The sequence below is a fragment of the Sinocyclocheilus anshuiensis genome, unplaced genomic scaffold (assembly GCF_001515605.1).
Source record: "Sinocyclocheilus anshuiensis isolate Anshui unplaced genomic scaffold, SAMN03320099.WGS_v1.1 scaffold776, whole genome shotgun sequence".
Taxonomy (NCBI): domain Eukaryota; kingdom Metazoa; phylum Chordata; class Actinopteri; order Cypriniformes; family Cyprinidae; genus Sinocyclocheilus; species Sinocyclocheilus anshuiensis.
In genome coordinates this window covers 527,086-541,871 of record NW_015555808.1, presented here as the reverse complement: position 1 = coordinate 541,871, position 14,786 = coordinate 527,086, and the positions used below count along the sequence as shown (strand labels likewise).

At 35.2% G+C, this 14,786-nt stretch overlaps 1 protein-coding gene across 1 annotated transcript in view; it reads right to left on the bottom strand.

Moving 5' to 3' along the window:
- Positions 1–418: 418 nt before the first annotated feature.
- The window catches only part of LOC107675100 (androgen-induced gene 1 protein-like), a 39,120-nt gene continuing 24,752 nt past the window's right edge, over positions 419–14,786 (bottom strand). The window contains exons 4-6 of the mRNA XM_016469319.1: positions 5,132–5,247; positions 3,128–3,291; positions 419–1,068 (exon numbers count right to left, since the gene is read on the bottom strand). Coding sequence (XP_016324805.1) covers positions 1,034–1,068; positions 3,128–3,291; positions 5,132–5,247 — 315 coding nt within the window. The 3' untranslated portion in view covers positions 419–1,033. The remainder of the gene's footprint in view (positions 1,069–3,127; positions 3,292–5,131; positions 5,248–14,786) is intronic.

Sequence of the window (14,786 nt, the reverse complement as noted above, 5' to 3'; positions counted from 1 at the left end):
GGGGCGGAGCTAAGGTAAGATGCCAGTCCAGTCTGTGCTGAAACGCTACTGTCAATCAAACTATCGTGGGAAGGGCCTGTCTGTGTGTTGTCACACAGACAGGCATCTGAGATCGACTCGATTTGAGAAAGGGGAAAACATTTAACCAGATTAAAAAAAAACACCGGGTGGATTTTTATCATTATAGGGTGGTTGTGTACACACACTGCCAACACACATTTCAGTTCAAACAACTTGTAAAAGTGCATGTAGCATCCTATGACCCCTTTAAAGAAGTAAAAATATTAATTTGTTAACATTAATGCCTATGAACTTGTAAACAAAAATTAACAATTGTATTTTTATTAGCTAACATTTACAAAGATTGATAAATGCTTTAAAAACTAGATTGCTTATTATTAGTTCATCTTAGCTAATGTTAACGTATGAGAACGTTATATTATAAAGTGTTACAAAATAGGGCAAGGTCAGTATCTCTTCTGACAATGTTTGGATTTCTTGCGGCAATATCTGCTCATCTTAAGCAAAAACTTTTATGGCTTCAGAAACACCACAAACAGCTCATCGAAGCGAATGATCTTGTGCTCATTATCGTTTGCCATATGCTACTGTGTATATAAAGGTGTTGCTTATTTGTTTTACAGGAGCAACGAATGACAAATTCCCTCATAAATCATCCCTCTGTAAATAAATAATACCTGACGTGAGTCATATATATAATGTGGTTTGTTAAACTGGCTTTAGACACACGAATGCAGCATGTGTGCAGTACACATCATTCAGTGCGCACACAATGCTTGAGGTACTCTGAAATACTGTAACAGTCATACCATAAATTAAATACATGAATTATTCAATTTAATGTTCAACTCAATACAGGTCTGTGCTTTATTTAATTAAGGGGCAGTAATGAGGATGAGATGAATGTCTCAGGAGACCAAGATAAATATATAATGTTGGTTTGAACTCCAAAGTCCAACTGATTTGAATTCAGAAGAAGAGAAAAGATGCAGGATAACATCTGTGGTGGTCTTCAGTCAGTTTTGGTCTTTTCTGATTCCAGAGTGCCTAGACGAAAAAAAAGATTTTGATTATGTATCATTAGGTATGCACCAATATGGTTTGGCTGATATGGATAATCAAAATGTTTTTGACCTGAACTGATATGATGGATATTTCAGCAATACTACATGAGCAAGAGAGCTGTATTACTGATATAGCTGATATATTTCCTGTATACACCATCCTTTGAACAAGAATTTAATACTGAGTAATTGACATTTCAGACACAATATGCCCATTTATTTTGTTTATTGTGCCAAATCAGGATCTAACCAGAAGTAACTTTTGTATTAGCCAATGTATTATCGTACAGCAGGCATATAAAAACAGTATATTGTGTGAATTGCAATTTGCTTTCAGAGTCATTAACATCATGAAAACCACGTGGTTCATTATATAAATTAAATGGTAACACTTTACAATAAGGTTCAATTAGTTAATGCATAGGAAACATTTTAAATTAATTGAGATTAATACATGCTGTTTGTGACACCAAATGCATTAGCTAACTATCGAAAAAAAATGCAACTTTATTATAAAGAGTTGCCATTAAATTATCAAATTAAATGATCATTTATAAGTATGTGGTTCTTGCTTGCCACTTCAACATAATTTGTCAGATGTTGATCATTTACAAATATATTGTGCATCCTGAAATATTAGTATTTTCTTAAACAGTTTCTTTAGTATTTTTCTTAAATATTTTCACATTATTTTTTGGATACTGCATTGACATATTCAAGATCTGTGATCTCTTGGCAACTGATTGTGCATTTCAGCAAGCTGTTCGAACCGTGAGTCAGAGTGAAGAACAGCACAAAGCATTAGTGACGGAAGTGTTCATGGTTAGTTTAGCTGGAGGGGCTGTCGAAGATTACAGTACTGCTGCTTTGGACATAAGAGGGAGATCTTGTACTGAGAATGAAGGGACACACATCAGCTCCACAGGAGAGAGCCTGAGGTGTGTGTGTGTGTGTGTGTGTGTGCTTCGGTGATTTGCAGGTCAGTGTCAAACAGGTGGGAGGAAGAAGCCTTCGCTGTCTGCTGCTCTCAGACTGCTCATGGGCTCCGTTCCCATCTGCTGCGCGCTGCCTTTGGCGGCACTACACCCACGATGCACTGCTCCCAGTCTATAGCGCTAACAGGTGGAGGAGTGTGCGTGGGTGCATTAGGAAGCTAAGCGGAATGTATATGTACCCGAGGGGAAATGTGTAATGTCTCTAGCCGCTATCCCGGCATGGGTTGGGGAGCGAAAATTTGTAGCTAGACATGATAAACATACAACTCACACATGTAGCCAGTCAATGGTGGATAATACGCAAAATCAGAAAAACAGTCATTCCAAACCTGTATGACGTTCTTTTTTCTGTAACAAAACTCTCAGGTTTCATTAACAAAAATCTTAATTTGTGTTACGAAGGTCTTATGGGTTTGAAATGACATGAAGGTGAGTAAATGATGACAGAATTTTCATTTTTGGGTGAACAATCCCTTTAATAAGACTGTTAAATGTAGTCTTTAGCAAATCTCAAAATAAATATATTTTTTAATACTCTACATTATAATATTGTGATGCCTAAATTCACTTATAACATTTTAAATGATTGTCTTTCATTAATTTTAATTCGCTTATTTAATTAGACAAAACCGTATAGAATTTTAATATCAGCCATTTATTAATATTGCTATCAATATTGGTGCATCCCTAGTTTGTTCCTCACATAAAGCCTTCATAGGGCTTGGAATATAGTGCAGTTATATGGACTACTTTTATGGTGTTTATTTTCTGTTCTTTTGTGTTCCTCATGACATGAGGATGACAGAATAATAATGACAGAATTTTCATTTTTGGGTGAACTATCCCTTTAAGAAGATATTTTGGAGAATCTTGGTAACCAGTGTTGGGTCCCATCGACTTCCATAGTATGTCAATGGGACCCTCAACTGTTAGTTACCAACATTCTTCAAAATATCTTCTTTTGTGTTCCACAGAAGAAAGAAACTCGTACAGATTTGGAATGACGAAAGAATGTTCATTTTTGGCTGAGCTATCCCTTTAACTTACTCTTCGAGGAATCCCAGATGTAGTTGTTCAGGATTTCTCCCAAGACGTAGTAGACACTGATCAGAGCCGTGAGACAGATGAAGAAGAGAATTCTGGCCATGGGCCCGATGTGCTCCAGCAACGGATAAACCCACACCCCCGTCATGCTGTGCACCCAGCACATCCTATGAGAGCGAGACAGAGAAAATCTGTTACCTTTGCACCCGTGATCTGTCTAATGTGTTTGTCCTTCTGTCTGCTAAATCCAGCATTTGAAAGGCTGCAGAAGCAGTCACCGCACTGTCAATGTGTCTACCATTCATGTCTGTGAATGCTAGACACTGCTCTTTTTGTTACGATGCGGTGCTGCTTAAATTATTTTTTTGCTGGAGCAATTTTAATGCAGTCACATGGTTATAATCTACGGTCTGACAGTCCGTTTATGTAATGGATTGTGCCTGTTTAATCTACTCCCGCACTCATAACCTTAGCTTTAATATTTGATGAATATTAAAGAAGGCCCATCTACCTACTTTTCAAATGGCTTGTTTTCTCAGCCTCGTGAGTGTCCTGTGAAATGGTGTGTATAAAAGCTGTCTCTGGAAGGTAATCCTCATGTAAAGCTGCCTATGGATTTAACAACTGCAGGCAAGTCTTATTCCCTGACTAAATAAAATGCAGTGCCTAATCAGCTTAATTTAGGGAAGGGAAATAAGAAATAAGAGAGGTGTGTGCTGATAATCTTGTACTTAAGGTGATTTTGACAGAGGCCTCCTTCATGCTGTCAGACTAGTTTAGATTGGCTCCAAGGACTTTCTTCATATTGCCAATTAATCTGATATATGCAAGACTAAATAAATCCTTGGGTGATTATTTTCCAAAGGTTTCTGGGGCACTGAAACTGGGGTTGTATCTACAAAAGGCACTTTTTCCATGAATTTGGTACAAAACATGGCTTGAAACTCTTAAAATATTATTTTTCCCGCAACAAATGGTGCTTGTCAACCTCAGGAGGTCAAACTAAATGTTATACAAGCTGTTTTATTTTCTATTTATTTTATATGAGGTTTGCCGTTTTCCAATGTTGTTGCCAATTTGAGACTAATTGGATCTAAATAGTTTGAAAACCGTTATTTGTGTAAATATGTTGTTTTCTAAAAAAATGTTATTAATAATTATTATTATTAATATCAGTTATTATTATATTTATTGTTATTATTGTTGTTGTTGTTTGTAAACTACACCAGCATGTGTAACAGAAGTTTAAAAAACCTGATTTGTGTGAATTTATTTTCTAGACATGATGATTATTATTATTATTATGAGTAAAGTATTAATATTTATTTTAATTTATTATTACAAATTATTAATTCTTAATTATTCTATTTATTATTGCATCACCTTATATTACATTTATTAGTAAATAAACTTAATAAAATAAATAAACGTGTTGTTGTTTTTAAATTACACCAGAATGTGTAGTTTGTGTGATGTTTTTATTTTTGTAAGCAAAAATTATTATTATTATTAACAATAAGTAATAATTAATTATTGTTATTTATTAATTATTAAACACCATATACTGTATTTAATATTTATAATAATAATAATAGTAATTATTGTTCTTGTGGCTGCTGGTATTTTTAAACTGCACCAGAATATCTAACTAATATCTAACATTTAGCCTAAAGCTTTGAAGTTATTGATAAACTTATAGTCAAAGTCTCTGTTTTAAATGGCGATACAGTCATTTCGTATGTTTAAAACTGCCTCCTTTTGCTAGGTTCATTTCATGTTAGGTGATAGTTTACACAGGATTTGTGCCTCTAATGCTTTTACAATGTAATGGGAGACCAAAGTTTACCCTGTTTGTGCAGGAAAGTGCCAAAATTCAAGCAAATTAATTACTGTGTAGAAAGACATAAGGAAATGATTTGGAGGTTCAGGTGGCCAGATGGAATCTTTCTTTTGACTGACACTGTGCTAGAACAACGCAAAGCCAATTTGGTGAAAAGAGACATTTACCATACAACATATCCCACAGCAAACATGCACACCGCGAAGAGTCCACAGGTCCTGCTGGGATATCGATGGTATGTTGTTCTCATCTCAATTATGAGGAAAGGAAGAACTGTTGTGTGCTGAAAAGGACAGAAATAGATCACGGTTAGCTTAACAAATTACTTTAAAGCATAAAAAAGATCGCCGCAGTGTCGCCAAATTTCAATTTGCGAAACTGAATTTTCAAGGAAGTGTTCCGTTTACTGTCTAAATGTGGTTTCACTGTGGATTGATGGGTCATAAATCTGATATATGCAATATCTGACTTATGTTATCATATTGGTCACTCTGATATACTATTGACAGATTATTATAAATATTACAATTTTGAAGTTTTTTTAAAAATAACCACCTGCAACCAAAATGCAGCTCTATACAGAAAATAAAGGTATTTCAAAGATACTCCGTTGAGTATTTCTTTTAATAACTACTATAAATTATAAAATGGTTATTGTGAGTGGGCTAAGGATAATCATTACAAACCTGATTGCTGAAAAATTTAATTTCCAAGTAGAGTGGGATCAGATTTACATCCAAATGCTAATGAATCTGCACAGAACGGAACCCAAACCACAAAGTGTAGCTATAATCTGCTTAAATTATCCAGTTTTAGATGACGGAATCAAAATGATGTTTGTCACTGCGTCTGAAACTTGGATCAAACCAAAAAGACGTCTTTTTCTAAACAATGGGTGAGTAGTCAAACTGCTATTTTTCAGCCATCTTGATGAACTTGTTCCACTCTTCTGACCACCTGCATTAGGACTGAGAATAGAACGGTTACATAACTTCAAGCTAATTATTTATTAAACAAGAAATGCAAAAGAAGCTGGGTGTGAATTGAATCCGAGTGTTTGACAAACAAGCTGACATGGTTTCATGCGCCTGAAAAGATGGAGGCATGCTAGACGAGCCGAGCCTGGGCGGGGGATTCTTCTGCATGTGAGTGACGAGAATGGGTGAGCTATCATTATTATAACCATTACTACCATTATGAAAGCCAATACAAACACTTCAGGTCATGGATGGTAACATAAAGTTAGTATATTGTTTTTTTTTAATGTAGAGCTGAACATCTGTTTCATTTGTATGAGAGTGCTACCATGTGCATTGTGCATGAGAAAATATTTAGGCTGATGGTTTGTTAAAAGTTGCAATGAACAATGACATAATGCACATTAGGTCAGTATAAAAGGCTAATAATTTTAAAACAGACATTCATTGTGTACTTAAAGTCAGCATTTACTCACCTTCATGTCGTTTCAAACCTGTATGACTTTCTACTTCTGTAGAACTCAAAAGAAGATATTTTGAAGAATGTTGGTAACCAAACAGTTTTGCTTCACATGGACTTCCATTCTTGACCACATAATTGAAGCCTGTTTTCGCTTTGGAATAAAAAAAGAAAAAAAAGAAAAAAGGTAATTGCAACTTTAATCTCAAATTTTTTCCTTAGAATTCTGAGTTTACATCTTACAATTCAGTTTGTTTTTTGTCACAGAACAAAAAGTGAACAAGGTAGTTGTGAATTTTTTTCTTTGCAATTCTGAGTTTGTATCTTGAATTTCTGAGAATTCTGAGAAGAATTCAGAACTGCGGGTGAAAAAGTGTAAACTGTGAGACTCAGAATTGCAAGACAAAAATTGTGAAATAAAAAGTCTTAGCTTTACTTTTTAATTGTTTTTTTTTTATACTGCAGTGGAAACACACTGTTTCGTATTTATGGACCATATAATGGAAGTCGATGGGAACCAAAATTGTTTGGCTACCAACATTCTTCAAAATAGCTTCTTTTGTGTCCCACAGAAGAAACAAAGTCATACAGGTTTAGAATGACATGAGGGTGAGTAACTGGTGACAGCATTTTAAATTTTGGGTGGACAGTCCCATGGGGCTCCTTTCATTGCATGTTCACTTCTTCTGTTAGTCACCAGATGGCACCCTTCTTACATAGAGACAGTCAAAACTCTCATCCCCTGCAGATCTTGTCTCATTTGACCCCACTTCTGTGGTGGAAACGGCATTCAAAGGAAGACTTACAAGCCTTACTGAAATTACATGACATGTTGATATTCTGATATGCTTTTAACATGCCACCACAGTTCTTACTGAACCCCCTTTTGCAACACATAATCATATTTCCACACTAAATAAAAAACAGACCACATTTACTGGGCTTTCCCTAGATATGAGCGTGCCAAACACATGCTGGGTGTTTAAGTCCGTCTCATCAGATCGGCAGGTCTGAACTTGTCTTTGACAAGTGTGAGGAGTGAGATGTACAGTCAGTGAGAAAGCAGCTATTTGTGTATGTGTGTCATTCTGTGATTGAATCCATGATGTGCTAGTTACCAGTTATGAGTCACGTTACTGCTAACCAAAGAGATACTGTAATGTTCCAGAAAACCAATGTCAATCAAAAGTCATATAGTAAGGTTAAACAGCTCTGATTCACAGTGACTCAGCTTTCAGCATATACAGTAGTTGGTGTTTTCACCATTGTTGTTAAGGTTTACAGAGTGTCATGAGCGCCTCACTGTAAAAATCAAGGCGGTGTAATGCATTGAGATTTTTGAGTCTTAACAATTGTTCTCACTAACACTTCTTAGATTATCCAAGTCAAATTTGCTTGTTTACTAAATGGAAAATGTCCCATATAGCCAATACATTCATGTCAGTGTCAACAGTACTGTATGTATGGTTGAAAAAGATGTTCAAATCTATTTTTCTATCACTTCCTCCTTGTAATCCTAAGAATTGTTTGATGCCTGTCACCATCATTGAGGTTTGTGTGTAAAGCATTGCGGGCTATGTGCATTCAAGTGAAACTTTTGCACCTAATGCCTTTGCTTTGCAATATGTTCTCTTCAGCATAAAATGACACACATATATATGTGTGTGTGTGTGTGTGTGTGTATGCAAAGATGTCTGTCTGGATGTGTACATATGCACATTTCTGCTAAATGGATTTCTAGTTTCTATATTTCTATATGGATATGCATGTGTGTGTGTGTGTATATATATACAACACACACATACACACATAAATACAAACATACATACAGTATATACAGACAGACAGAAATCCATCTAGCAGAAATGTGGATTTACACATCCACAAATATTTACACATCCAGACAGACATCTTTGCACACACACACACACACACATATATATATATATATGTGTGTGTGTGTGTGTGTGTGTGTTTGTGTGCGTACAAAGTAAAGAGCAAAGAGCCAGAGCTCCAGTTATTAATAACTGTTTTATATTTTATTTCTGTGATGGCAAAGCTGAATTTTCAGCAGCCATTAGTACAGTGTTATTAGTAGAGTCTTTCTCAGCACCATGAGTGAAGGGTTTTTTTAAAGACTTGTTAAAAATGTCAAGATAAAAATGGTTTTAAAAAATGTGTCGTGAGCCCTCTGCATTCTGTTCCCCATCTAGCTATTTGTAAACACAAGAACACGTCCTGTGTGAATGAGTCCATGCTCCTGACTCATTCTGTGCTGTCTGCTCTCAGTAAGTGTGGTTTGGCACACTGCATTTAGTAGCTGCTAGTCTCTGCTGACTGCAGGCTGTAAAAACACTAGGGCAGTAAATGAAGCGTTAATTGTACTTGCTAAGTTCTTTATTGTGTTTTTGTTTCTTATTAATATGACTGTATTATTAAGATTACTTCATAAGGATTAATCATCTAAATTAATGTAAACTTAATTTTACATTCAAAGTCAAATTATGCAGCATAAACTTTTTTTTTCTTTTTGACAGTGATGTTGGATACTCCCTCTAATCCTTTGTGTGTTCTCTGTTCCTCTTGTGTGTTCATATGTACGTCTTTCGTCACCATAATGATTTTTCCCTAATCGTTGAATGCCCTCAAATATTTACAAAACATGTTTGCAACAAGTTTGTGAGATTCAGAAAACCTTTTCATCTCTTCCCAGAAGCAAGTCAGGGAGTCAAAGTTGGCACTTGGATAATAGACGGTTATTCTGTTCATTACGGTGATTACAGTCTAATTGCTATAATGCCAAACTTCTGCAGAAAAAAACAAAGAACGTATGCTTCAAGAGGTGTGGAGATGTGTCTCAGCATGCATGTAACACTGAAGTATTCTCGAAGGAGCTCGCTCACCCACACACATTCCATCTGTCAAATCACAGTGAGGGGTAATCTTTAATGCACCACCATCGAAACCCCTCATGATCTGCTGAAATGACTCTCAACCTCTCCAGACTGATCCTGAGAGAATTGTGGCTGTACTTGAGCACTTATGCAGGGACCGGCGTGGGGTTTGAAGCCGCATACCAATAAGGGAATTGTAACTAGCAAAAAACATTTACATTAGCAAAGAAGGCCAAAAATATTGAATAGGACACAATTTGAGGCCTAATTTGGCAATTATTTGCCCTTGCTTTTTAAAGTTCTTTTTAAAATCTTTTGTCTTTTGTAATATTATAAATATCTGAACTATCACTTTTGTTCGATTAATGTGTCCTTGCTGAATAAAAGTGTTAAACATCTTAACTATCACTTTTGCATCCTTGCTAATTAAAATTATTAATGTAAAAAAAAAAATGTCAACGACATTTAATGTTTTGCCACTTGCAATAGTCAAAAGACACATTTTTAAGTATATAAAAAAATCTGTAAATATTACAAATCTGTTTTTACTAATAAAAATTATTTGTATATGTATTAGTTGTTTTCCTATTAAATATCTGTTGTTAAAAACATCGAAATAATATTGTAAAAGTAAAATTCTGTGCTTGATGTTCTGTGCTTGTTATTGATTAATGAAATTTTTAAAAGTTTGTAGGAGCAACACTACTCACAAAAATATTCTATAAATACACTTATATTAAATATAAAATGTATTAAAATATGTAAAATGTATATTAAAATGTAAATGTCATTGACATGACCTCTGACACAAACCACACAACTATTGCTTTACTTTATTAGTTTCTTTCTGTTTGACTGTCTCCATCCTAAAATGTCTCTCACACTCTCCTTCACAGACCGAGCACAGGCTTGCATCTGGGACTAGTGTTGGGTTTGACCCCAGGACCCTCTCTTCACATACATAGTGTCTGTTTCATTGGTAATGATAATAATCATAACCTCACATGCAATTATGAGTTGTGGCTATGGATGCACAACTGCCAGATCTCAGAAGAGACCGAATTTGGGAAAAGCGAAACTAAGAGAGATTGTGTCTGTGGGTGCAAAAAGCCAAAGCTCCAAGAACAGACCTTTGCCTGGTGATAACACTTAATCCATTGTGATCAGTGATAAGCTATACTTTAATGCTCACTGACACAAATAGTTATTTCATGATATGGAGGGCTCTAGAGGAATAGGCTCATTGAAAAAGAAAAAGTCATTGTATAATTTACAGTGAAAAACCGTAAATTGACACTCCCAGAATTCCCTGCATGACACTTCATATTTGATGTTTTTTTTGTTGAAACAACATGTTTCTTCTTAGTTTTTTCTTATCAGTTGTGTACATTAGGGTTTAATCTTACATCTAATGTTGTTAAATTAATGTTTATTGCATTATTTCAGTATCATGTGTGTCACCATGATGGGGTTTAGTGTTAGTGTGAATGACACTGTGCACCTTCTATATACAAGTATTGCCCTCCTCAGCTCATAGAAAAGCTGTTTGTGATGAACTTTGGTTCATCGTGTGACTCACTCATCACCACCAGTTTTTGGTGATTATCAGTGCATTACAATAGTTCAAAACAGATATTAGTACTTCAGTATGTTGGTTTATTAACATTACATCAGTTAATGAAATACGGTATTTTATTGTGAATTTCAGTCAAGTCTGTAAAACCTAAAATGTTGCTACCATATTTTTTACAGTGAAGTTCTGTCAACCGCAGCTGCCGAAATTTTACCGTAAATGTCACAGATTTTTTTTTTTACAGTGTAGCTTTCTTTCTCAATTGTGATTTATTTAATTATTTTTGATTGTGTATTCTAGAATATTTGGACAACATACTTAATGCCAATGTGGCATTAATGTATAGTTGTTCATTCTATGGCGTTGCTTGATTAAGCAACTCATTATCCTTGATGTTGATTTTTATTTAATTGAACATATGTTTCTTATGTAAATTTACAATACTGTTCAAAAGTCTGGGATTGGTAAGTTTTAATGTTTTTGAAAGAATTGTATTAAGCTCACCAAAGCTGCATTTATTTGATAAAAAATACAGTTAAAACAGTAATATTGTAAAAAAATAAATATTGTTACAATTTGACAATTTTCTGTTGTTATCTATTTTACTATATTTTAAAATGTAATCTATGAATTTCCAGCAGTCACGATTTTTATTTAATTGAACATATGTTTCTTATGTAAATTTACAATACTGTTCAAAAGTCTGGGATTGGTAAGTTTTAATGTTTTTGAAAGAATTGTATTAAGCTCACCAAAGCTGCATTTATTTGATAAAAAATACAGTTAAAACAGTAATATTGTAAAAAAAATAAATATTGTTACAATTTGACAATTTTCTGTTATCTATTTTACTATATTTTAAAATGTAATCTATGAATTTCCAGCAGTCACTACTCAAGTCTTCAGTGTCACATGATCCTTCAGAAATCATTCTAATATTCTGATTTGGTGCTTAAGAAACGTTTCTTATTATATCTTATTTCTTATTCATGCTAAATAACAGTTGTGCCACTTAATATTTTTGTCATTACTAGTCATTGCAGTGAAAAAAAAAGCCAAAGAATATAGAAAATATGCCACAACAAATAGGTCAACAAAAGTGCTCTTCTAGGAAATTGATAGTGATTATTATCTGTGCAAAGAGAGCAGAGTCAACTATGACAACTATGATTAATGGGATGTCATATAAATACACCTACTACAGCTTGTTTGGTACTGTGGATAGAGTTACTTGTGACAGATGAGCCAGTTGATTAAAGGCCCATGATTCAGTTTGCGCTGCCATCTTATCACAGTCCAGCTTGCCCTGACCTGTCAAAGCGGCAGAACTCTGTGGAATCCGAATAGGAGATATGCGTGCTAACCGTGCAGTGGGCCACCTGATAGAAGGCTCACAGAGGGTATAGTGTGACTGAGAGAGTGCTCCCAAGGTCGGGTGTTGGGTTTCCCTGCTTTGCCTCCTAGGCTGGTTGCGACATACTCCCCACGGCTCCCAGTCAATAGGGGCTTACGTGACCTCTTAGCCCTTTTCCCCTTGGCAGCCATGAATCCCCACTAAATATCACCCTGAGCTGCACCGCAAGCAGCTGCCACCACAAGGAGAGCCTGTTTAGGTCCCCGCTTAGCTGGATGGTATCAGTAGATTTGGCCTGACGGTGCATTTTTCACCACTGAGGCGAGCTTGAATGTGACCCAGATTTGTTTTATTTCAGCCTGTGTTTGTGGGCCCCTGTCTTAATTTAACATGGCAGCTCTCTTTCTCTGACCACCAGGCTGAGACGCTCTTGGAGTCTTGTGGTTTTGGACAGCGTGCCTGGACTGTCTGTGGAAAATCCCCTCCAACAAAACAGCACAACTCACTCAGAGGACCCTGAACTATAAACAGGTCAGGCCTTGTCAAACACATCCAGGACTGACTCCACATCCTCCTGTTTCAGTGAAAGTGCCGCATGCACTTCAGATTGATGCCACTCGAGTGTCAAACACTCACTCTGTGAGAGCAGAATGAATGGTGAGATAGAATTACTCAAGTACAGATCGACAGATGTAGCCTTTTTTGACTGATACACAGAAACTATTTGTAATTTTGTAATTTAGATGTTCATTTAACTGCAAATATGTGTATTATGAATCTATAAAAAAATCATCATAGTGTTATTGTTATTTATTCAGTGTCTTAATAAAATTAATGATAATCATCATCGATATGCAGAAACCATTTCTAAATGTTATGTTTTAAAGAAGTTATTATTAGAATGCAAAAAATATGTGAGTTTATTAGTAGTAGTAATCAACATAAGAGTGTTATTGTTATATATTCAGTGTTTTAATAATAAAATTACTAATAATAATCATTGATATCGATATGCAAAAACAATTTTTAATTGTTTCAAAGAAATTATTATTAGAATGCAAAGAATATGAGAGTTTATTATTAGTAGTAATCAACATAATCTGAGTGCTATTGTTATTTATTTAGTGTCATAATAATAAAATGAATAATAATAATCATCATCATTGATAATCAATATGCAGAAATGATTTGTATTTGTTTTTTTAAATAAATGATCATTAGACTTAAAAAATTATGGATCATGTATTACATTATGTATTTTGAGTTTATTATATATATTAATAATCTCAGTGTTTTTGTCATTTATTCAGTGTCTTAAAATTAATAATAATAATAATAATAATTTATTCAATTACTTTTCTTTCTTTTTTTTTACAATTTATTCAAACTTTTTCAATTTTGTTTTCTGTATCTAAATTCTAAGCTACATTTCTCACTTTAAAATGAAGGCCTGTTGTTTTTAAGTATTTACCCGAAAATATACATTAAGTTACTTTACCTACAAATACTGTTGACACTTGCTCTGTGATAATAGATCGGATATTGAGATAGAATTACTGGCCAGAAACCTGTGAGCCTTCAAGTTTTGTGCAAGACCAAGTGCAGAAGACTCCAGTGTAATGCGTGAGACTTTCTGTGTGAAGCACATGACGAGATTTCACAAGCTCATTATGCACCGCTGATCGCACTTCACTGGCAGCCTGCTATAGCAAAACTGGTGTGAACACAGATGTTTCTATGTGCAAATTAAAAGCAGGGCTTACTGCTTGCTCTACTGTCGAATATACTCCCAAGAATTCTGAGCTAGAGACGTTTTCCAGGCTCTCCGATTTGAAAACTTCTTGGCCAACTTTGTCAACAATGGGCAAGAATGCAAACTACAAAACGGACATCTTTCACTGGGATGAGATGGGTAAATATTTTCCCAGTTGTTAAGGATGAGCTAGCGAGCCAGCTATGCGCTTATTTTAATGATGGGTTTGGATGGAGGAACTTCACCTAGTAACTTTTCCAGGCTCAACATGGCAACTCAATCATGAGTGCAAGTGTGACATCGTACACCGCCGTACCGTGAACTATTACCGTCTAGAAAAATAGACCTGCAATTATTGATCTTTATAAAGCAATCCCCCAGCACTTAAGAAAACCAAAGGAAATAGCTGAACAGAAAGCACTTCAAAAGATTATTTTCCCGTAGAGAATCAATATCATTGAACATAGTAGTTTTTTGCCTCTCTGCACCAGTTGGTTAAGATTTTGGGTTTGTTCTGTGAAAACCCAATCTGTCTCTTGATCTTTGCGGAAAAGCACATCTGTTTCCTCTGCTCCACACAAAACCAGTTCAGACCACGTAGAATCACACTGACTGTCAGCTGAAACCTCCCGGTTCACCCTGATGATACGCACATGCACGGCTGAATATTTGAAACAATTCACCGCTGACCGAAGTGTCTGCTTTTACTCAGAAAGTTCAATGTGAGGCCTCCATTGCTGATTTTATAGAGACTTTATGATTTGTATTAGTGTAATTGCTAGCTCATCTCAAGCCAAAAAAGTCAAATGTA